The 23,351-nt window shown below is 49.3% G+C and overlaps 7 protein-coding genes across 7 annotated transcripts; 3 read left to right on the forward strand and 4 right to left on the reverse strand.

Annotated features, from left to right (window-relative positions):
• Positions 1–322: 322 nt before the first annotated feature.
• Positions 323–1,426, forward strand: K444DRAFT_642202 (S-adenosyl-L-methionine-dependent methyltransferase; the record flags this gene model as incomplete). Its single annotated transcript, XM_024884709.1, has 2 exons — positions 323–550; positions 596–1,426. 2 exons carry the CDS (start codon positions 323–325, stop codon positions 1,424–1,426), a joined length of 1,059 nt encoding a protein of 352 aa, XP_024738872.1.
• A 178-nt stretch (positions 1,427–1,604) lies between these two features.
• Positions 1,605–5,423, reverse strand: K444DRAFT_359805 (uncharacterized protein). The gene is made up of 10 exons (XM_024872169.1): positions 5,315–5,423; positions 5,108–5,266; positions 4,733–5,041; positions 4,600–4,615; positions 4,205–4,428; positions 3,348–3,932; positions 3,203–3,298; positions 3,106–3,141; positions 2,945–3,056; positions 1,605–2,892 (listed from the first exon to the last, which is right to left on the reverse strand). Exons 1-10 carry the CDS (start codon positions 5,342–5,344, stop codon positions 1,784–1,786), a joined length of 2,676 nt encoding a protein of 891 aa, XP_024738873.1. The 5' UTR covers positions 5,345–5,423; the 3' UTR covers positions 1,605–1,783.
• Positions 5,424–11,237: 5,814 nt separating this feature from the next.
• On the reverse strand, positions 11,238–12,574 carry K444DRAFT_586751 (uncharacterized protein). Its single transcript, XM_024877992.1, has 2 exons — positions 12,155–12,574; positions 11,238–11,973 (listed from the first exon to the last, which is right to left on the reverse strand). Exons 1-2 carry the CDS (start codon positions 12,439–12,441, stop codon positions 11,595–11,597), a joined length of 666 nt encoding a protein of 221 aa, XP_024738874.1. The 5' UTR covers positions 12,442–12,574; the 3' UTR covers positions 11,238–11,594.
• A 1,488-nt stretch (positions 12,575–14,062) lies between these two features.
• Positions 14,063–15,050, forward strand: K444DRAFT_628005 (uncharacterized protein; the record flags this gene model as incomplete). The annotated part of the gene is made up of 4 exons (XM_024882871.1): positions 14,063–14,144; positions 14,252–14,398; positions 14,549–14,571; positions 14,664–15,050. The coding sequence occupies 4 exons, from the start codon at positions 14,063–14,065 to the stop codon at positions 15,048–15,050; spliced, it is 639 nt and encodes a 212-aa protein (XP_024738875.1).
• Positions 15,051–15,644: 594 nt separating this feature from the next.
• K444DRAFT_642203 (uncharacterized protein) lies at positions 15,645–19,067 on the reverse strand (the record flags this gene model as incomplete). The annotated part of the gene is made up of 1 exon (XM_024884710.1): positions 15,645–19,067. One exon carries the CDS (start codon positions 19,065–19,067, stop codon positions 15,645–15,647), a length of 3,423 nt encoding a protein of 1,140 aa, XP_024738876.1.
• Positions 19,068–19,837: 770 nt separating this feature from the next.
• Positions 19,838–21,957, reverse strand: K444DRAFT_586755 (putative MFS transporter; the record flags this gene model as incomplete). Its single annotated transcript, XM_024877993.1, has 7 exons — positions 19,838–20,401; positions 20,458–20,999; positions 21,050–21,115; positions 21,174–21,520; positions 21,584–21,610; positions 21,703–21,737; positions 21,814–21,957. The coding sequence occupies 7 exons, from the start codon at positions 21,955–21,957 to the stop codon at positions 19,997–19,999; spliced, it is 1,566 nt and encodes a 521-aa protein (XP_024738877.1). The 3' UTR covers positions 19,838–19,996.
• Positions 21,958–22,118: 161 nt separating this feature from the next.
• K444DRAFT_611188 (uncharacterized protein) lies at positions 22,119–23,184 on the forward strand. The gene has a single exon (XM_024879897.1). It carries the CDS (start codon positions 22,589–22,591, stop codon positions 22,838–22,840), a length of 252 nt encoding a protein of 83 aa, XP_024738878.1. The 5' UTR covers positions 22,119–22,588; the 3' UTR covers positions 22,841–23,184.
• Positions 23,185–23,351: the final 167 nt, after the last annotated feature.

Below are 23,351 nucleotides of genomic sequence, written 5' to 3' on the forward strand. Positions count from 1 at the left end.
TGATAGCGTCAGACAGCGCAGATGCTCAGGGACACAGGTAGATCGCACAGCCTTCTAAGAATCAGCCCTGCTCGTGGAACTCCATCCGATGAATGATTGTGGCGCGAAAGCCAGCTGTCGTCAGGTCTGCTGTGGGATTTTGTCGGTGTTGGAGCTTGATGATTGAAGATCGGAGTTGCGGTGTTGCTCCCCTCCGTTCACTAGCGGCTTTTCAAGCTTTTGCAGGGGCCAGCCGCCTTCAGCCGTTCCAGAGTTATCCTGGACGTCATCTTCTTCCTTGTCTTGTTATCTAAACAGAACATTGTTTATGTAATTCTCAGACATGAAGCCTGCGACATTACGGCCTTTCTTGCCACGACCAGCAATTCGACGGAGAATATTGATACGTCGAAACTATGCAGTCCAAGCTCCGGGGAATCCAACTTTACAGGTCTTTGATAGGCATGCAAAGTATTTGCAGAAAGAAAGAGCAGCTGCCAGCGTAGAAAGAAGTAGGCAGGTCGATTATTTGAAGGACGAAGTAGCTATTAGATTAACAGAGAGGTTGTTGGTAAGATTTTCACCTCAATTTAGGTTTAGAGACTGAAGTTGGCAGGACATAAATCGGACTTTCAACCATGTTCTCGACCTCGGGGCAAACTCCTGCAATATAGCACGAGCTATTACTCTCCCAGACCCCGATCCTGATCCTTCGAAGACTACCTCCCCTCCACTATCCTCCCGCATCGCCCATCTCACAGCTGCGGATTCTTCCCGGGCGATGCTGTACCGTGATGCGGACCTTCCCTTCAATCAGGAGATCAACCTCACACGCGAAGTGCTCGACGATGAGGAACGGCTCCCTTTTGAAGGAAACACATTCGATGCTGTGTTGAGCTCATTAAGCATGCATTGGATCAACGACCTCCCCTCTGTGCTAGCGCAAATAAACCACGTCTTGAAACCCGATGCCCCTTTTATGGCAGCTATGTTTGGAGGGGATACCCTTTTCGAGCTGCGGACATCTCTGCAATTGGCAGATCAAGAACGGAGAGGTGGTGTTTCGCCCCATGTTTCTCCATTGGCGGATGTGAGGGATATGGGAGGACTGTTACAGAAAGCCGGGTTCAAGATGTTGACTGTAGATGTGGATGACATTATTGTTGATTTCCCGGATACCTTTGCTCTGATGCAAGATTTACAGGCGATGGGAGAGAGTAATGCCATCCTCGGGAGGGAAGCGGGACCTATCAAGAAGGACGTTCTGCTCGCGAATGAGGGCATATACCGAGAGCTGCATGGAAATGAGGATGGGACAATACCTGCTACATTCAGGATGATTTATATGATCGGTTGGAAAGAGGGGCCAAATCAGTCTCAACCGTTGCCAAGGGGAAGCGGCCAAATTAATATCAAGGATATACTTGGTGGCGGAGAAGTTAAATAAAAAAAACTGTAAGATTATAAACCGATTTCCTGCACCGAGGTATGAAACATCCCGTTCATGTCATTATAATTGGACCACCCTAAGCCTTTACAATCAAATTGCCAATGCTCTCGTACTTTTTGAAGTATTTGAGACTTTGAAATCACCAGAAACTGGTTTCCTGAGGTGATATATGTCTCTCCTAATTTGGCCTTTCCGATTGTCCCACCCAGACTCTATACATTGAAATGGCCACGGGAATAGAACACCAACCCCAGAATTGGGTTCAATTCAAGAATGAGGATCACCATGTGGGCATAAAGATGAACAGAGCCTGCCACGACGGCTGAATCTTAAGGGAATAGAGCCCACACGGCTTCACTCGTCCACAAGACCACTTTCAACGTCGTGAACCCGCCTTCTCCGCACAAACAGACGTCTCAGAGGTTCTGGCAGCGAGGCCCCCAATCCCATGGAGGTAGCTTCCTGCCTATCCGACCCAGAAGCAGCGCCAATTTCTCTGTCAGTCGATCGAGTTTCCTCCGCATAAGCTGCTTCCTGGTCTCGATCTCGTTTTCGGAACAGTTGTTCAACTGGTCCGAATACTCGACTCGCTCGGAATCGGGAGTGGTCAGAATCCTCCTCAATTACCTCTACAATTTCATCGCTATCCGAATTCTCCTCTTGGTCCTGGGCCCGCCTTCGGAATCGGGGGTGGTCAGAATCCTCCTCAGACACCTCTACGATGTCATCGCTGTCTGAACTCTCCTCTTCGTCCTGGCCCCGCCTTCGAAACAGCCGTTCAACGGGTCGGAATACTCGACTGACTCGGGATCGAGGAAGGTCTGACTCTTCCTCAATAACCTCAACAATTTCATCGCTGTCTGAGCGCCTCCTCCGAAATAACCTAGAGCCAAAGCTACCGCGCCTTCTATGCTCTTCTGCTACAACTTGTCGCCGCCTTGAAGGCTCGAGCATCCAACTCGGAATTGATGAATCGTCGTCAGAATCAACCTCTTTGCGCTGGAATAATGAAATAAATTTCCGCAGTGAGAATTTGGAGAGTAAATGATGCAAGGGATAGTCCATCTCAATGCCCTCGTCAAAGAGGTAGTCACTGTCGTCATCGCGGGTGTTGAGATAGACCTGCCGCCGCCAAAGCTTTCGAACTATCGGGATCCTGGTATGAAATTTCCATCTCCCAAAGATCGGGGCATACGTGGCCCACGAGGAATCTTCGGAGGTGACTTCGACGATATCGTCGTCATTATCATCGGCTTTTGTGCTGTCATCGTCCTCGTCCTCGTCCTTGTCCTTGACGCTCTCTTCATCCAGTTCATCCTCAATCTCATTGTCCTCAGAGTCGTCGGTAGGTTGCTTGTCTCTGAGGACGAAGGACTTGAAAGTTTCCTTAGTGAAAGACGTGATTTGATTGACGTAAAGAGCAATGACTACGAGTGGGACGAAAACCAATGTCGAAATTCCGACTGTTGAATTGAATTAGAGCCGTATCTGAAGTAATTAGGGCACAGTACTTACACAGCAAAAGGGAAAGCGTGTGCAAGGGCCAGGACGTGTTCCCAGACTGGGCATCCTTAGGGAACTTATTGACTGAGAGTGCAAAGAAACTAGACATGAATGATAATGGAAGCTTGTTGGATTGTTAGCTGGCAGCCTAAAGGTGGGTTATATCCACTTACAAAGACGATAGTAACAAGCGTGAAAACGAGCATGATCTAGAAGCATCTGTATTAGCCACAATAAAAGCCCAATGAGCATTCAGTTCTCGGCGCTTACATTGCCTTGCCGCTGGCTTTGTTGCGATCCCTCTCTTGCAAATCGAGCTTCCCACGCATTTGCTTGGCGCTGTTTGAGATCCAGGAGGTTGTTGATCTAGGTAGTGTTAGTACAATGAGGTATGTGTTCAAGTTGCTTCGAATACCGAAGTATGCACTGTTGCTGCATATTGTTGCATATCCTCTATAATCCGGATATTGCCCACCACAATGGCAAGATTGTCATCCACAAGATTGCGATTTTTGAGGATTGGGGTCTCCTTCTCGGTATCTTTGGAGTCTTCGTCGGGGACCCCGAAGCGAACTTTTTTCTCTTTTTTCTTCTCTTGTGGATGTGCCTCTTCTTTCTCGTCGTCATGATGCAATATACCCTTATGTTTCGGCTTGTCTGCCGAGTCTGGTCGCTCATCCGATTTGGTTAGGATCAAGTCAATTCCGCGAACTCCCTTTTGCTTCGACTTCTCTAGCGATGACGAATCCTCTTCGGTGACTTTGTCCGGTGAACACAATTTATGTAGTCTCTTAAGCACATCTCTTTGCTGCCCAAGAATCGACGAGATGATATTCAATTCGTCCTGAATATCTTTTATCTCGACCAACAAGTGGGTCTCGATGTTCAGCTGAAATAGTTTCTCAATGTTTTTGGTCCTCTGAGCCTCAGTAAGAGTTTTTATATTGAGCTTTTTCGTAAGGGCTTTGAAGCGTTTGAATTGTTCTGCCTCACGCTCGGCCTAGCAAGTTGTCAGCGGATCATTGTTTACTTAATGTTCGTCAAGGTTCACGTAAGAGCTGCTGCCATTACTCTGCCGACAATGCGGATTCAGATAATGTCAATATGGAAGGGTTCAGGCACATCTGTCGAGGCTCTACTATTGAGAATGTGCCTCGAAATGTTGTACAGTCAAGTTATCAGCCTTGGGCTAGAGATGTCGCAATGTACGGGCTTTTGCGGGACATTCTGGCGATATAGGAGGTGTACGCAAAGTTTACGGGGTGCTCTTACTATATTGTTGATGGATGACTGAAATGCTTCTTGAAGCTTGATGTCACCGGGCGCATCCCTTCGAAGAAAGTCGACAGAGAGCTTGATGACCAGATGGACGAGGTGGTCGACTGATCTAATGGGATCCCGCTGCTTATTTGTCTTGATCTCTTCGTCGAGCTTCTTTTTGAGCCCATGGGGTTCCTGGTGGTCCCAGGCACTGGGAAAGCTTGTGATCACAGTGCCTAGTAGCATTGTCAGCCACAGCTCTTATCAGACTCGGACTTTAGATTGGGAGAGTGGGGACTGGGCCGTAGTGAACGGGTGCTTCTGAGGAACGACGCAACGTTCATGATACCGTGAATCATTCGTACTTTGAAGAGGGAATATCAATACTCATTTCAGGCTCGACTCACCATCATGCAATACCCACTAGGTAACGGGAGAGTTAGCAATTGCTTCATTGGGATTGTTTCAGGAGAGGACAATGTTTTAGGAAAATCTCATGAAGCAGTCCAAATAGGAAAGGGTTTCTCCCCCAACACCTACAAGCCAAAGCTGATCCACCATAAGTACGGGAACATCATCAACCTTGCCAGTCTTCTCTAGCTTCTTGCGTCCCCACCGATAGAGAACCTGGTCTCTGTCTCTAGACTCTGTTGTGTCTAACATGTGATAGGAAAACTGGTCCAGTGTTCGACGGCAATGCAGAGCCTTAGTTTCTGTGTCACCAAGATATGCTGTGATCAGGAGTAAATCATTGTTCTCTTCTTCGATTTCCTTCCTGCGTAGGACCCTCCGGATAGCCTTCGACATTTTCTTACGTAGTACACTCGGCTCATATGCTAGAATAGGCATCTATTATTGTATCAGTTATAACCAGGACTCCCATGGATTTGACAATCCTCGTATTTGTACACTTACAAAAAGGACGATTGCATCTCTATCCATCGTCACAGTGTTCGTAACCAATGTGTCCGTTGACATTGACATAATCGAGCTTCCGGAGATGTCGGTGTTATTGGATGCCAGAGAAGCTTTGCGATCATCCTGCCCAGTCTCCCAATAATGCGGTTCACAAACCTAAACATCACATTAGACTTTGCTATCAAAGCTAAATGAGTCGCTTACTTGTTTGTATTTGGTTGCCTGTGCTATCATATGGAGAGTATGTCGGCTTGAGCCTTGGGATCGATTTGTCAGAATAAAGACAGTTCATTTGGAATCGAGTGGACAATAGATATTATATACCTTCATGTTGACCGGCAATCGAACTGTCCTTGATTCTCAGTGCGAGGAAAAGGTCCTGCGGTTGGTCAGTTACAGAGAGGAGGAGAAACGTAGTACGAGCCGACTCACATGTACCCATTGCTCCTGGAACAGTCGAACATTAGCAGGACGTCTACTACTGGACCGGACTCGTGGTGTCAGACTTACGTTATTTGCAGGAACGTGCAACCAACGGCAATGAAGGGCCTCCTCTGTGAGTCTCGGCCTGGAGCGCTCGAGAATTGTTCGAGGCTCTAGATTATAGATCATGTCTACCACGTACGACCTTTCAGAGTTGCGCTTTTCTTGGGTTTTCTGCGCTTTGGTGATTGTATAGAACTCCACAAGATCTCCTCGAATTTTCTCGCAGGCTTTGAGTTGTACTGTTCCTGGCTTGGTCAATAGCTCCAAGGAATGCACTCCATCCGATGTTGATGGACCCGAGAACATATCCCGGTTGTCTTTCAGTTCTTCGATCCATTTCAGCTCATTTGAATAGCCCCATGGAGTTTTCATCTCATTGTCCACTTGAAAGATATCTTCAGAGCTTTCCATCAATCGCTCAATGACATCTTTGAATGGTTTTTGAACCTCTTTCTCGGTAGGATTCAACTCCGCCGCTGTCCGTATAGCTGCGTGGAGTGCTGTTTGGCCCGCAGTGTCTTGGTGTAGAACATCAGCTTCCCCTTTCCTAATGAGTACTGTGACGGCTGCATGATTTGAAGATGAAGCAGCACGGTGAAGTGCAGACCGCCCTTGCTCGTCTTCGACATCTACTGTCACATCTGGCAAGGAAACGAGTTCCCTCAGAAGGTCTTCCAGCTCTTTTCTTTCAGATGCTTTGAACAACAAGCAGCGGCGCAATTGTTCCACAAGTCTGAGGTAGATTGGGTCCTTCGGACTGGAGAACCTGGATAGCCCTCTCCTGTTTGAATCTGAGGCCATAGCCATACAGAATATAGAATGCTCTGCGAGACATCGCAATGGTCGCTTTGGTTGTATCTATACTTTGTCAGCTTGGTCTTCTTTTGAATTGAGGCACCGATGTTTACCTTGGACGCCGAAGATGGGTCTTTCGCAAGAAACGTATGCAACCAAATCATCGGAAGCTTTTGACCATCAATCACCCTCTTCTGGTCAAACTTCTCCCAAAGAGCTCCAATATCAACCTTGCTCCCACTTTCTTTGAGCCTCCGCATGATGTGTTCCTGTCGGGCATTGGAGCTAGAAGGGAAAGAAAGCGTTCCAGTTTGGTTTTCTTGTTGGGTTGCCGGAAATGGTGTGTCTAAGAGGACAAGTCCTGCAATCATGCTCAGAAGTTGAGCTGAATCCTTGTTCCTCTCATCAGGTGCGTCGACTGCTAAAACAAGAAGCTTTTGAAGCACAAGACCGCCAAATCCATATCCAACGAAGATTATGGGCACCCTATTGTGAGGCAGCTTCGCTCTCGCTTGTATTAAACTTTCCAAGAGCTTCTGAGCCGCCTTGTCGAGGTACTCATCTGCTGTCGTAGCAGACATTTTAGGATATGTATAGGACAGAATACGTGCCCCTGGGAAAGCTCCAGGGATCATGGTAGGCTCTCGAAACAGATGGACAAGTCTCCTTCGCTCCGATCCGTCAACTTCAGTAGATTGGCGACCAGAACGTTGATCTCTTTCGGAGGCTCGACCCTCATCCATTTCTTTGCTTTCTCTGCGGTCGTCAACCGCCGTATCTATCCGTTCAGGCTTTGGCGGAATTGCTTCGGGTGCTTGAGGAACTAGTGGGAGAAGTCCGCCAGTCGGTAAAGTGTTGGAAGAGGCCGTTTTGCCCTTTCTCTTCTTGCTACTTTTTGACCTCTTTGGTTCAGATGGTGCGTTTTCTTTCGTTTCTTGTGCGGACGAAATTGCCTTGGTCTCGAGTTCATTTGTAGAGGGTCCGGCCCCGCTGGTCTCCCCTGTCCGAAGCTCATCCTGTTGAGGTGGTCCGTTTGATGGTCCCGCTTGTGAAGGCAATGCTCCGGGTCTAGCAGGGTCATTTCCATCAGTGGCGGCTGGAATGTCCCATTCCTTGACCTTTTGTTTTCTACCTTCCTGTGTTATTTTCCCATCTTTGAAACTTAGTGTGGCATCATCCTTTGTTGAGCCTCTCCTTTTCTTGGAGGCATCAGGCATTGTTTGCTGTGTTTGAGGCTGCTGCCGAATGCGCTCCTCGATGGATTGTCTACTTCGCTTGGACTCTGTATCATTGTAAAATGCATTTTTGCGGCTCTTTTGGGTTGGAGCTTCGGGAACGTAAATCCAAGCTGTGTCTGGGCTTTCGTCTAGGTCATGAATAGTGACTATGTCGACGGCCAGGCCTTTCGACAAAGTTGTTGGTATGATATCAAGCTTGCAGCTCTCCCAAGGCTCCTAGAGTCAGTTAGAACTAGTCAATTATCGATACTGTTTTGATTGTACTTACGCTCGCGGGTGCTTTTTCCGTCTCCTTCAACTCAGTTCCACCAAGAGCCTTCTGACTCACTTCTGGCTCTTTCAGATCATCATTCCTCTGATTTTTCTTCGGGTCATCTTTATTCTGCTCCTTTTGAATGTCTTTCTTCTGGTCATCTGTTTTAGGATCCCGCTTCTGATCATCCTTCTTCAGGACAGTCTTGTTCAGATCGTTTGTCTTCTTTCCAGAAGCATCCCCAAAAGGCCATTGTCGTATTCCTGCTGGTAACCTCTCAATGAGTTTTTTCTTTGGTGCAGGTGTCACGAGAGGGGTTATATTTTCAGCTGAATTTCCTCCAATGGGGGCATGGACAGGACTTGGCACCCGAGGCTCAACGGGGCTAGATAAATTTTCCGTTTCCTCTGTTCGACTCTCCGGACCAACTGGAAGGACGAATTTTTCGGCATCTTTTCCCTTTGAGGCGGGCGGTAACTCATCTGGCGGAATTTCATCGCCAAGATTCAATCTTGCCTCCCTAATCTCTGATATCTCCAGAGTCTGATGTAGTTCTTTGGAGGTAGGCTGAGTACTTCGATCTTGCTGCCCAGGAGTCGTGCCTTCCTGGGTGTCAATTGGTACAATTTGATCATCAGAGGATTGAGCTTCCCATTTGTTTTCTGGTGCTTCCAAAGTCACATGTGAGTCGGCTAGAAGAGGCTGAACAACCTCTGCTTTTGGCCCAGGAGGAAATTGGGCAGTATGAACATTTTGAGGTTGAGACACCTCGCTGGATGATGTGGCGAAGTCAACAACCTGAGTAGCCGACCCTATGTCTCTGTTGACTGGTTGGTCATTATCGTCCATCGCTCTGTCCACCATAGGCCTATGACTCTTTCCCCTCCTTGGGCAAGTTGTCTGAAAAGCGCCTAGGAAGGAGTGCTTGACGAGGAGGTAGTGGGACCAAAATGTCCGTAAAGTGAGACCAGTTTCACCACGAGGGAGAAGGCTCATATTTAGAACAGACTTAACGCCGGCTTGGTGCTCTGGAATGCGGAGTGGAGGCAGCCTCATCAGTTTCGAGAGCCAATAGAAAAGCCAATGGCGGAAACTGCTGGGTCCATTATGTTGTGTAACTGCGGGACGCACGCGAATGTACTATTGTTCGGCATGAAGCAATTGTCGAGGTGCAGCCTATCAGAATCTTGCCACAAATGAAGTTGAAGATAACAGGCCTTGCTTGCTCGGCAAGCATCGGTGTGCTGGCACTGTTTTCACTTGTGGAGTTTCGATTGGACAGAAGACGTCGCTCTCCGCCAGCCATTGGATGAACAGAAAGCTTGGCGTTTGGAGCTGAAAGACGCAGCTTTGTCAGGTGGCTTTTGGCGCTGTCGAGGTTGGCTGGGTGCTTCTGTGAGGGCGTCGAGTTCATGATGGGAGGAATCGGAGAATACGGGTGTAGGATAAAAACCCCCACCCTGAGGTGCGTTTCTACTGGTAGCACGTTCGCCTCCATAAAATCTTGAATTCGAGCTGTCTTATTCGTTAGTACTCTATCTTGCGGCGTCTATGGATCCAGACAGGGCATGAGTTTATTTACCCAAGTCACCAATTAGGACCGGATCAGCGGTCTTGGGAGCGCCATTCCCGAATTCAGACCGTATGTGGAAGATGGAGCCCAAATTGGTCATTTGAAGCGAAAAAAAGAAAATATGCTGGACCAGTCAGGCTCAACCACTTCTGGTGGCCTTTTGGTTCTTTGAACATTATTTCAGAAAGAAGGATCTGGTTTCTACAATGGCCAGGGCTATGAAAGCTGTCACAAAAGGCGTCAAGGCGAGTCCGGAATGTGCTGACACAGGAGTCAAGCGAATGTTGAAGGAATTCCAAGACGATGAGATACTGTGTCCTCGTCTGGCGACTCATCTCAGCAGTGAAAGTGCTAAACTTTTCTGCACCTGCGACATCAAGAATAGCACGCTGAACATATATTCGCCGTACGGTCTTCCCCTTATATGGAAGAACTCGAGAACTTCCAAATACCCGGCACTAAGCTCGTTTGAACGAGCAAAAGGGCATCCATGAGCGAGGAGTCTACTTGCTTTGGTTCCACGGAGCTCTCACGGATCACGGCTCTGAGCACGGCACTCGGAATCGCAGGAGCACAGGAGCTTTTGAAATGTATTGATTGGCGGGAACCAGGCTCCCGATGCTTAGTCAGCGCGTTCCAGCAGCTGATTGAGCAAGAGAAGAACCTCCACCGGGCAAGGAGCATCTTAAGGGTGTCCTGTGAAGTAGGAAACTAAGAGAGCCTGGGACTCGCCCTAGGACCCCACTGTGTGGGTGACCAGGTCGGGCAGTATCTAACCAACTAACAGAAAACAGCTATATACAGGAACAGGTATGTACAGGAAGTAGTGCAGGGCGCCAGGGACGGGTGGATGGGTCGAAAAGTGCCCTGAAGAGAGTGCAAAAGTGCTTGAGCAAGTGAGGAGAGCAGAGAAGGGGCCAGAGGCCCCTTATATGCTCTTCCTCGCTGGCGCTCAGACCCCCTCCGATCTTCATATGGGTGCTTTATTGGAAGTGAACGCAGTGCACAAGGAGGCATGATCCTCCGTGCGCTTCAACATGCAGATGCCAAACACATGGCAAAGAATCCTCCGACTCATCTGTACAAGCATCCCGGCCAACCAGGCACAACTCATCGCGTCTACCGCCCCGCTCGCTGGCCCGCAATCAATGAAGTCCCGAGCAAAGAAGAGACTTCCGTCGAAATCCTTCTCGGCGAAATGTTGTGGTAGATCAGGCCCCGCTACAGGATCTCCCACGAAAATGTCGCCTTTTTTCAAGGATGTGCAGGATTACTTCGACGGAGAACTTCCCAGGACGACCGTCTACAAAGGTTTGAATGTGGATTCAGCTGTCGAAAAGCCACGCTAGTATTCAGGAGGGGCAAATCGTTCATTTTCATAACCTATCGTGCCTGCCGTTCCCTTGAGCGGAAATCGAACCGAAACCGAACAGAGATCAACCGATAATCCCCAGGCTGAATCAGTCCCCAACAGGTATTCAATTCAATCCCCAAAAGGTGCCAGAATCTCGTGGACATCCAAGATATGACACGATTGGCAGTTGACCGCAGCTCACCATCCAGTGATATAGAACCGCGAATGTCAAGGCCATCTTATCTAAGAACATCTTATCGATCCATGTCAGCTGGAAAATCAACCGTGGTATCTAGCTCATGAACTCGACAAGGTGGAGGAGCGAAGACAATGTTCATCTCATTGTCTGTATCCATGACGGAATTTCAGATGAATTTTTATCACCGATACAATGAGAACTATCAGGGTGGGTGTAATCGTCAGGGAGCACTTGAAACAGCGGAACCACGGCATGGCTAAACCGACTCCATTTAGATCAGCATTCATATTTCAAAGTTGATGGTAAAGCATGTTTGTGGTATATATGCTGGTGGCATCTTTTGGAAGGGTTTTTGCAATAACAATGTATCGTCAACTCATGGGTGGCTCTGGAAGTATTCTTACACCAGGTAATACATCAGTCCATTGCCTCAAGTCTTCACTAGGGCTTTATACAATGTACCGCGAACCTTGCTCATTTGTCCACACCCTTACCCAGCCCCAGCTATCCCATTCCCAACAGCAGGTGACCTTCCCATAACAACAATAAATATTACCCTTTCGTCCCAATATACAATCCCCTGTCTTCAATTCAACCACGCCCAACTCCCCACAACCCTCCCCTGGCTCTCCTCCGCCAAACTCGTAAACATACTCAAGCTCAAATCCAAATCCGTCGCCTTGCACCCCACACAGCGATCTACGACCTCCACGTCCACGCTCCTATTCCCGCCCACCGTTGCATCGTACCTCGTAATTCGTATCATTTTCCCGCACAACGGGTTATTATTCGAGTTCGAGCTCGTAGAGGCGGCATCAAAGATCAGATGCGAGACAGCACATATGGATTCCGTGGACGTGTTTTGGTAGCCGCAGGACCCATAGCCCGGGCCGGGACTGTAGAATGTGAGGTCTCCTGTGAAGATGCCCCGGTTCGTCGGTAGAGGGAGGTTCTGCGCTTTTTTTCTGCGGGGAGGAGGGGGATTAGTCGATTCTTTTATCAATACTTGCTGAATAGCTGCGAAGGAGAATTGAGGAGTTCGAAAGGAGAGTTGAGAAGGTTTGAAAAAGGAGAGGTCGACCGAGACGGCCGAGACGAGAAGTTCAAATTGCGGTTCCGGGGTGGAATGTATTGAGATTAACCCACGACTTGTGCGAGAGGCCGAGGCCGAGTCCTAGGCCGAGGATGAGTATGAGAAGGAGGATGAAGGCGAGGAGGCTGAGGAGAATTTGCTTGCGGCTGCGGCCAAAGCACGCTGCAAAACCATGGGGGAGATGATCAGAGAATGTGCGCTTGACAGTTGTTGCATCTTCGCCGGGCTCTTCTTTGCTGAGTGAGAACGATTGGAGTGCGACTGGTTTGCGGAAGATGCTTTTCTTGGGCGGGGAGGTCGGCGTCTCCCATTCGGGGACTTCGGGTTGTGTTGTCGCCATTGAGAGTTGTAGGTGTTATTGTATGCTGTACATTGCGGAACGGAGGTGTCCAAACGAGTGTAATGCAATGCTTGCGAAGTGGGAAGAGAGAGGACGAGGTTGGTCATGGAGTGGCGGATTTCGTGAAGTTGGTTGTGACCCCTGTCAGGAACGCTCTGGGGTTTGGCGCCGCCAAGAAACCTTAAATTTGATTCAGGGGGACACGCCTATCTTCGACTTCACCTCACGACATCTCACCATCAAAATATCCCAAACTGAAGTACACAAGTCGTTAACGGGTTTGCAACGACGAAAGTGCATCTCGATTCATGCTCCTTGATGAAGAATGCCGGGGAGTAACTTCGCGGAGCATGTCCCTGAATGATTATTGATTCTTGCCCATTCTGATCCTATGCATCCAAGTCCTCCATCATCTTGATAAGTCCCTCTTACTCTGTCTTTACTTTCTTAAATATACCTGCCTCAGAAATATCTACCCTAAACTCATCATCATCGTCATTGCCTTCCAATTCCATTTTCCCCATTTGCTTGGACCGCTTCTCCAACTCAGCATTCGTGATTTTGTCCGTGTGCTCCTTCAACATCCCAAGAACCCAAGCTGTGAGCTCATCGGAGTGATCGCTCTCATCGCCAAGTGGAGTCTGTGAAGCAATAAAGTTTTGAATAGTTATATGACATAAAGGAACTTACGAAGGTAACCAGACCTGGATACTCGGCACCCTTATCCATCCAGTACATCAAAACGCTTCGGAATGATGCTATAATTTCTGTTAATATGTGCTATCAGACCGAACATAATGATAAACGTACCTGCCGCAAACAATCACTCAAACAGGCCAGATTCGCCACGAATTGCCTTCCTTCTCTCTGCAGCTTTTCCACATCCATCATCTTGTAGGCTTTGTTGATGGTTTTGCACCCAGCAACTTCTGCGAGAGCTCTTCTAACAACAAGCCTAGACCCGCCTTCTGATTTATCTAATCTATTTCCTTACAGAATGGAGCGAAGAGTTGGGCATTTGAAGTGGTAAATGTCTTTCAGCTGCCCTTTCTTCGTCTTCTTGGAATAGCGGGGGATTGCCGATGAAGCTTGTATCAACAGCTAGGAGCGCTCGATGGCTGCTGGATCAATCGATTCTCTGCTTATTGTGTTGGGTTTGAAGTGGCACGAAAGCTGAGGTGAAACATTGATGGACCTTCAGAGTGTTTAGAAATCTCTGGTACACTCAGAGCTTTAACATCGTAATTGGAATGGTAGGGCCAATGGACTTTTTCATGGGCGCGAATCTGTCGAGGTCGATCAGGACGCGCTTGCCGAAATTCGGAAATATTTCGAGCCTTGATCAACGTCAGCCTCGAACTCCTCAACACTCCTTCCACTTCCATTCCTGTACCAACACGAAAGCACAAGAAAAGCAATCATGGGCTACCATCGTAGTACTCGGCGCCGTTCCCAGCGCCGCCCCCGATACGCCATCATCGACGACCGTTCTTTCCTCCCATTTGGACTCCCAGACAAGTGACCGACGAAGCCCAAGAGTGCTCCCTACCCGAGAGATGTGATCAAGGCAGTGAGGAACTTCAACTTCACCAACGTCAACCACAAGGCCGTGACCGACCTGATGAAGCTCTTCGTAAACTACCGCAAGAAAGACCATCCTCCCCTTCGCGTTGGCAAATTCGGTGTCATCAACTACGGCTTGGGTAGGCATTGGAAGAAAAGTCCATTGTCTCTATTGCTTCTTAGAGTCTTCTCCAGAGGCAGTGTCACAATCGCCAGAACCATTTGACTGACTCTCTCGTCACCCTAGGCCCTGAGGCCTTGGCTCCTAGCTCTCTCAATCCCGAAAATGTTGCCGTAGCCCGAGGTGAATCATCACGCGACCTCCTCAAGAATCTCCGCTTCGTCAACGCCAAAGACAAAGACCCTGGTGCTCCCCGACTTACCTTGACGCTCGGTTGGCTCACTGCATAGCACTTCGACCCTGATCGCGTCTCTCAGTCACACTCGGTTGTCTTCCCCCATCAGACGAGATTGGTCTGGGCTTTCTACGCATATGGCATCGATAATGACGATATCAACCTGGACGAGAAATGCAACCCGGTAGGTCTAAATGTCGCCAATCTTGTGGTACAATCGCCGTCGTTCTAACGCCCCCTTCAGGGCCCATTTTACGCTGCTTGTGACAGTCCTTTTGGAAGGGATAGAACACATGGTTAAAGGTTGTATTCATCGGTACTTTGGACGAACTTCTGCATAAGGGGGAGTTTGCGCTGAAGGCCAAGGTCCACGGGCTGGATTGGTCTACGACTTCGCTTTCGGAGCAAAAACTGGAGATTGGCAAGGCTGGTGTTAAGATTAAGGACTCGGATATGAAGGAGGTTGCAAAGACGGACGAGCCTCGTATCAAAGGAGAAAATAAAGAGATGAAGGAGTTTGGTACAAGGGAACCTGATCTCATGATCAAAGGCGAGGATACCAAGAAGGGTGACGGGGGTTGGACACTCAGAGCTTTACATGTAGAATGGCAACACGGGAACACATATCAAAAGGAAGTTCCACAGTTCGGAAATCATAAAGTGAATCTCCTGATACATTTGGGGCACTGAAACTCCGAACACCTTTTCATCCAAACGTGTTCGGACAATAATGTGATGTGCTACGAATCCTCGATAGTCAAAGCCCGTTTCTCATCTGATCTGTCATTTAAATGTCCCTAAGCTTTTGGAACATTACGTCCGATTTGCAAAAGCTTGATCTCGAACCAGAAACTCGCCTTCCATCCCTAGGACAATCTCAATGTACCAGATCCGTTGGGAACATTGAAGCGAGGTGCAACAAAACTTGACTTTCAAATCAGAGATTCACTCTCCACTTTCTAGATAATCTTAATGTATCAAAACTTTTGGAACATTGAGCCGATCTGCAACAAACCACCCTGGCCAGAATTCGCTCGGAAACGATCTGATCTGATGCGATATATGTACAGCCTCACTCGAGGAACACGCCAATTCTCAATAGTTCCTCCAAACCATCCGAATTTCTCCACGGATACTTCAGTCACTCTCCCCAACGTAGTAGCATTCACCCAAGATGACGTAAACGTCCTTAGGACTTCTCATTCCCATCATCTATAAAACCCACGCTGTGTATACCAGCCTGAACGCCATTCCATATGCTCCACTGTGCTGTGCTGCAACATGTCAAATCCTCCCACCACTCACCACCTCCCGACCCAAGAATTCCACCTCCCCACTCTCCCCCGTGCGCCTCCTTTCCAGAATCCATCTCTCACCAGAAACAGGATCATCCTCCTTCAGATAGCTAATGCTCTCCGCACTCCCCGTATATCTATGTTTCCTGATCCCCTTCTCTTTCTCCTTTTCCTTATCCCTCTCCCCATCCTGTCCATTCCCTTTATCCTTCTCATCTTTAGTAACGGTGTCCTCGTCCTTGTGATCTTCATGCTCCTTCACAATATCAAGATGGCTCATACTCATCGCCATAGTTGGACTCCCAGGTACACTCGAGCTCTCACTCTGCACACCCGTCCCCACACCACTAGGCGCCTCGCTCACGAGACTAAAGCCGCTATTTTTCCTCCAGTGCCCTCCGCTCCCAAGGGTAGTTGGGTTGGCGATCGCGCCGCCCTGGGCCCAAGGAGGAAGTTGTCCCACTGGACTGGTCTCTTCCTGACCGCCGGTCGAGCGGGGACTGCCATTACTGCTATGCAGACTCGCTTGACTTCCGCCCCAGGCACCTCTCCTGAGCTTTAGAAGCGCATCAAGACTCATGTCCCCTTCATAATCGATTGGACTCCGTAACATTCCCGCCAATTGCGCAAGGCCAGGAGACTGAATAGCGCCAGGACCATTCATCGAGAAACTCATAAACGAGTTGCGGTTCGAGTATTCGCTACGCTCGGTAATAGGCGTTAAATTCGGTTCGCGCGAGACGACTCGTCCGCTCTGGGAGCGATTGATGCCTTCTACACCGCGGGGACCAAAATAACCGCCATTAACGTATTCTGCTTCGCTGGCGGCGGGAGCTGAATAGAAGCCGAATTCTTGCCCGTAGAAGCCATCGCAGTCGTTGGCCAGTGCTTCGGCGTTTGCAGCGGCAATGATGGCGTCGTCTTCGAGGGCATCGTCGTAGTCGAAGTCATCTTCTATTTCGTAAGTTGGAGAGAAGGGTTCATAGTGTGAAGTGTGGCTCGAGTCTGTGACCAGTCCTGGGTGCGGGTCTTCTTGTTCGGAGGGGGTTGCGTTTGTGCTGTCGCGACGAAATTTCCCGTTGGCTGCAGCAGAACATGCTGCTTCTGCGAGTGCTGATTGATATGCTGCTAAGGTGTCTTGCGTTAGACTGGGTGCTATGGAGGAATTCGGTGGGTGGAACCCTGATATGGAAGGTTGTGGAACTAGTAGAGGTAGAGTGCCTGGTGTGAGGGGATCCTGTCCTTCAACGGAATTTTCCACAGCTTTGTTCAAGGCTGGTGATGGATCGGCTGTAAACATTGGTGGAGAGTATAATGTCGGCAAGGAAGATAGTGATCTCAGCGGTCTTCCATACTCATCAGTGTCAATTTGGTCAAACACTGACTCATCGAACTCGACAGAATCATCAAAGTCTTCTGGTCCACCAACACCAATGAGGCCGTCATCAAAGTAAAGGTCATCGTCATCCAGGGCTGCTGGTTCAGGAAACTCTTTAGCCTCAGTATCCAAGCGTTGAGGTTTTGGTGAAAGCTTGAGTCCTTCCACTTCCAAGCCTAAACCTTGGGCTTCTGAAGAATGGTCTTCAGGTCGGAAACTGGATGAAGGTGGCTTCATCGTCGGTTCTCGACTTGCTCCATCAGGAATATGAGGAGAATTCTTCGTCATTGCGAAACCAATAACCTCGCCATTGGCGTCTCGTGGGGTGCTCACCATCCCAGGAGTAGACGGGCTCATCGGGCTAGCCAGAGAAGATTGCTGAAACGTAAATCCGGCAAGGTTCCTATCGTCTTCTCCGAAAATATAAGGATCTTCGTCATCCGACTCGGCATTGACACCTGAGATCAATTCCTCCAAATCGTCCTCCAATTCGGTGTTGACGCCCGGTATCCTTTCTTCAAAGTCGTCCTCGTCCAGATCGGCGTTGATACCAGGTATCCTCTCCTCCAGCCCATCGTCGTCGTCCATGTCAAAGTCATAATTATCCTCAAACTCATCCTCCAACCGATCATCCTCATCCTGCTCTGCTCTCTTCTCGAGTGCCCTCTTGCGATGTCTATCCTCCAGCAATCGTTCCTGCTCAGCAGCACCAATCATATCGAAACTGAACCGCGAGGACGTGCTCTTCATTTGTTTCGGAATAGCGGCGTCCTTAGTCGACACCTCTGAGACATTACGAGGACGTCCTTTCTTCAATGAAGTAGTTTTCGGTGGCGTCGACGAAGGGTCTATGCTCACCCGTTTTGGCTCTCCTTCCTTGGGTGGCACCGGCGGAGGAACGTCCCGGGCGGGTCTCCTCGCACTTATCCTCCTCGCCGCCTGGATTTGCTTCTGTGTTGCCTCATTGCTTTTTGATGACGAATTAGACTCGACTGATTTCTGGACGCCTTTGGCGTAAGGAGGCTTCGGTAGCGGCAGATCAGTCAAATCACTTGCTTTCCGCACATGGGGACCCGCTGCTGGATATTGCTCCTCCTCGAAATTCTCCGTGAAGACTGGGGTGTGATTTCCACCGCTCCATGGACTGGTCACGGTACTCTCATCTGTAGCGTTGAGGTCGCCATTAGGACTTCGCTGAAATTGTCTCGAATTGCTGATGTTCACGTCTAATGTTCGAACATCGTTGTACGACACGTTTCTCCTCGTTCGTGGGGCACTGAAATCGTGGACTACTGTCCCTTTGATTCGGGGATCAAAGACCTTCTCATTTCCTGCTCGATTTGATACCAGAGCCTCTGGAGAGAGCTGCGCGACCGTCTGCGCAGTCCTCCGTCGAGCAAGAAGTGACATGGGGTTTAGGAGATTGAGTCTCGTCTTCCCCGATCGTTGTTGTGCCGGCTCGAGATAAGTAGAGTAATTACTCGCAGGAGCAGGTGGTGGGCTAGGTAGCCTCGCTCCATTTGGTCTCCTCCCACTCTGTCCCGCCCTCTTTTCTAGATCTGAGGCCGTGACAAATCCATGGGCTGTTTCGCCAGGCTTTGGTCTAGAGAGCGGTTCTTGATTCATGCCAGTCTGCGGCCGTGTGAACTGTGGACTCGTATAATTCGTTGGGATAGGATTTCCGGCCGACTCCGGCCGCTGCGTTTCGACATAAGGTATTTTCTGGTGATTACCGAAGCCATATGTATCTCGCGGTCGCGTCGTATTCCTTGAAGAATCTAGGTTTTGAGTCCTCGTATCTCCCTCGTATTTCCCCACCCTTGAGCTGCCTAGACTTGACTCGACTGACGACACACGCGCAATTGGAGGTAACGATGGAGGCGGTGAGGTCGCTGATGCATCTCGTGGGCCCGCATCTGGGTATCGTTGAGGGTGGGCGTGATGTAAGGGTGGCTCGAAGGAATGCGACTGTTCTGCAGGGGACGTTGGATTCGACGGCGTCCGCTTGTGATGAGGTCGCAGATAGGAAAACATCTTTCTTTATCAATCGACAAGAGGCAGATGCCTCTATCGCTCGAAGGCAGCGGATCCTAGATACGTGTCGTATGTTGGCTTATTGCGGCTCAGTCGAATCGTTGGTCTCTCATCTCGCAGACGTACTCGAGGCGTCGTGCTTCGAGATCGCAGATAGCCAGAGATGGTTCGAATTATTCAGGAACAGGGCTCGTTATTCCCTCGAGGCGAAAGGTGGAGGAGGTCGTGGACATGTGAAGGTGACAGTTCGAACAAAAGCTTCTGGACGTCAGCTTCCCTGTAAGGCAGGCCTCCACCAACCAAGCAAGCATCAGCCCGTCAATTGTCTGTCGCTGCAACTTCCCGACGAGTCCCAAAGAATTCGCGACACTGGTTGCACTGGTTACACTGCTTGAACAATTCTCCGACAGCTTCACAACAGAAGAATCAATTGTTCTCGAGATCCCCCTGCGAGGACAGCCCCTCGGAAAGTCGCGAAAACGCGGGCGTCATTGGCTCATGACTGGCTGGGATCATGAGCCAAAAATACATCCGACATCCCACGCCTGTCAAACGTTTGCGGGACCGCATGATTCAGCGTCTTCAAAGCGACACCTTCGGATTTTCTTTCATGCGCAAGGCTGTGATCTGTATCACATTTTTCTAGAAGATGTTACTAGTCAAGGGTTTAATGAGAGGAACATTCGATTCAGTGTTGAAGCTCCCTGCCAAAACATTTTTTAAAACTCCATGGTGGAAGAGGAGTTCCTTCGATCCCGTAGTCGAGTTAGGGTCCGTACAAAATCGTGTAAAAAGTTGATTTTTATCATTAATTTCTCACGCTTTATGTCTCATGTTGAACGAGTCACGTTCAAGCCAGTTGGTATCCCCAAAAAAATTCGAACATCTGGGCCGTTATCTGTTCACTCCGAAATCAAACTCCCACCTCCTTAAGAGCTTCTCTTTCCGTACGGCTCGAATGGGAAAGACGCAGAAACAATTGCCATCACGAGGAATAGCGCAGCACAGACGTAAATCGGAACCGCAGTATCCGTGTTGGCGTATGTAGCAATAATTGCTGAAATGATGCCCATAACTCGATTGCAAGCAACCGCAACACCATTGCCGGTTGCACGATGAGCGGACGGCAAGACCTCAGGCGTGTAGGCATACAAGCATCCATAGTAAACATCAGTGAAGAAGGCGATTGCGCAACTAAATCCAAGATTTTGCGATTCGTTTCGTACTTGCGTGTAGGCGAAAAAGAAAGCCATTGAGCACAAAGCCCCGATAACCATGGTGTATTTTCGACCCAGGATCTTCGTATTACACATCCAGCCAGCTAGCATAGGGCCCTTGAAATCGTTAGCTGGATATTCAGAACATAGCACTTGATTTCAAAGGAACTTACGGGTATCGAACTGATGTTAACCAACGCATAGTTTCTCCAAGTGATGGACGGCGATGGAGAGCCAAAGTCAGCGCCACGAGACGCAAGGTAAGAGCCCAAAAAGACGTAGAACAGCGGGTAAGCAAGACCAATGAGCGTCCAGGAGAACCAGACCAAAGACGTGGAGAACCCCATCTTCTTCGTAGCGAACAAGCCTCGGAAATGGATCGTCAGCTCTCCAAGTGAGAGTTTCGACTTCCCGTGCGCGGATCGAATCACACCACAAGCTTCCAGCTGCTCAACAGTCAATGAGCACGTACGACCATACTTCTTCGCCATGTCTTGGAAACCCTGGACAAGCTGCTCCTCCTTGCCCTCTCCCAGAAGGAACTTCGGTGTCTCCTTTAGACGGATGATAGTTATTCTTGCAATGCTCATGAAAAACACCAAGGCTCCACTGGTGTACATCAGGTATCTCCATCCCTTATTACTGCTATACGGGCATACTCCCACGAGGGCTCCGTTTTTGTCGAATGGATCCGGGCAATTCCACCTTGCTTGTGCTGGGCGAAGTCAATCAGGTTTGTCTTGGGGATAGGAAATCTTGACTTACTCAGATAGCCCCAAGCAAGGAATCCTGCAATCGATTGTCCCAATCCCCACCAGGCAGCAAGCCAAGCTGTTCAAGGTCAGTGAAAGTTCCTGAATATCACCATACTTTGCGTCAGGTTGCGTACTTAGGACCCATTGCTTCTTTGAGGGCAAATACTCAATAAACACGGTTGTATCTAGAATCAAATTTCCTCCACCCCCGAAGCCTAAAAGAGCTATGAAGACAGCCAAAGATACCCAATTCGGCGCAGCCCCGGCGACAATTGTGAAAGCTGAGCAGAGGAAGAGTGATACGTTGAAAGCGAATCGTCGGCCAATAATATCACCGCTCACCCCCCAGAATAAAGCACCGATGAGCATGCCAACATATACCGCGATGGTGAGCGCATGGGGGTAGGATGGATTGAATTCGTACCTAGCGGGTATGGCGATTATTGATTGGAGAAGGAGGAGTAAGGAATCGACGCAGTATCTAGTCGGAGATTATGTTAGTGGACATATTGTACAGTGTGGAGATTTTTGGGAAGCTACGAACCCGAACCCATTGAGTACAAAAAGCTTCCTAAGATACAATGTCAGTACTTCTGGCGGCTGGGCAGACGCAGAGTAGGCAGGCAAAGGCAGAAGAGATTTGTAGGAGGCGCGGCTACGAACCAATGGTAATTAGTCCATCCTATTTCATCAATAGCCTTGCGTACTCATTAGTTATTCCTTTCAAATGCGCGATCGGCTTGACCATGTCGGTGCGTGTTGGAGTCTTCTCACATTGTTCACGAGAAACATTTTGGCATTGAGCGCGGGGTCGGTGTCCTGCAATGCAAGAATATCTTCCCCTTCTCCAACTGAATATCCATTCTGAACTGAATCGGGTTCTCCAATTGCAGTCTTCTCGTTCTTGGGATAATTCATCTCGTCGTCGCTGGCGGGTTTCATTGCTGAGACCATGGTAACTTCACGGCAAGGTGTGCGCAGAAACTTGGATACTTCAAGGCTCCTATCTTCTATTGAAGTTAAGAGAGACCGAAGGGGAAGCTGACAACAATTGTGCCAGAAAGGCAAACAGACTTGAAGGAAAGAGAAAGATTAAAGGTTGAGGGCCTCGGACATCCCGATAGCTTCCTGCCGGGGATAGCTCAAGGCTATGATAAAGCACGCTATCACAATTGACCCGATTGCCAGGATTCCCAGTCTAAGGTCATGGTCGAAGAAGGTGATAGGCTCCCACTTGGTAGCCGTGACAGGAAATCGGGTCTGCAGGCCTTAAACGTCGACACATGATGATCTCTGCTGCGGAGGCAGAGACCAGCATGATAAGGTCGCACAATGATTGAACACATAATTTTGCAGCTCTGCATACGTAAGAATCTTGATGTTGCGGTGTCGAGGATTTCTGGCTGTCAACCCCACCTCTAACCAAACGCCAAACTCAATTCCAGGGTCCAGGTGGGCCGGGCAGAACCAACGTTCAACGTCCCGTTGGCTTCTCTTCAAGCCGTTGCCGCAGCCGTAGCCGTAGCCGCACACGTCAGTGAAAAAGCAAATGCCGACTGAAGCTCCAAGGAAAGGCTGCCGTCTGCTTGTTCAATGCGCCACCTCCGCATTATGTCGCTGGCCTCACTGGCAGACCGTTGGGCACGGTGCGCGTTCTCGTGTTACTGCACTGTGTTACTGTATTGTATCGGTGTACCGCGTGGTCCCTTCCGGCATCTTTGTCGGTCGTGCGACACGCGCCTTGCGCTTGGTTGGCATGTTACGTCTCCTAGCGATGATGATCGTCGGCATTGTACAGTAAACCCATCCCACGTGGGTACGATGATTGGTAAAAGGTAGATCTGACGATAGTCGGCCGTCACAAGCTAATGGGCCTTTTTCAAACCTTGGAGCTGGATCGGTACTGTAGATAAGAGCAGCTTTGCCTTTGTAAAGATTTTTTGCTCAAGACGCGGTGTGCAGGTGACGCAGCCTGGACTGGATCGTGAGGGTGGCTAGGACGCGTATTGTGGCCAGATACGGAAGGTGGATAGCTCAGGACTGAACGCTACAAGAAGGCGACAAGCGGAGATGGAAAGTCTGCAGCTCTGAGCCTCTGAGGTTGGTGTTGAAGTTGCAATGAGGTGGTTGGGTGAGGGAGGGGAGGCACGTGGGAGGAGAGACGGCTGGGAGTCCACTTTAGAATAAAGTGGACTGGGCTGACTTTACATAAGCGGCCAGGCTAATTTTCGACCTCAACCGCAGACCTCGAGCTTCCTCCAGCCTTCTGCCTTCTAGGGCATCTCCACATCTCTTGGAATCCGCCTCCTCCG

The sequence above is a fragment of the Hyaloscypha bicolor genome (genome assembly GCF_002865645.1).
Source record: "Hyaloscypha bicolor E unplaced genomic scaffold K444scaffold_55, whole genome shotgun sequence".
Classification (NCBI taxonomy): Eukaryota; Fungi; Ascomycota; class Leotiomycetes; order Helotiales; family Hyaloscyphaceae; genus Hyaloscypha; species Hyaloscypha bicolor.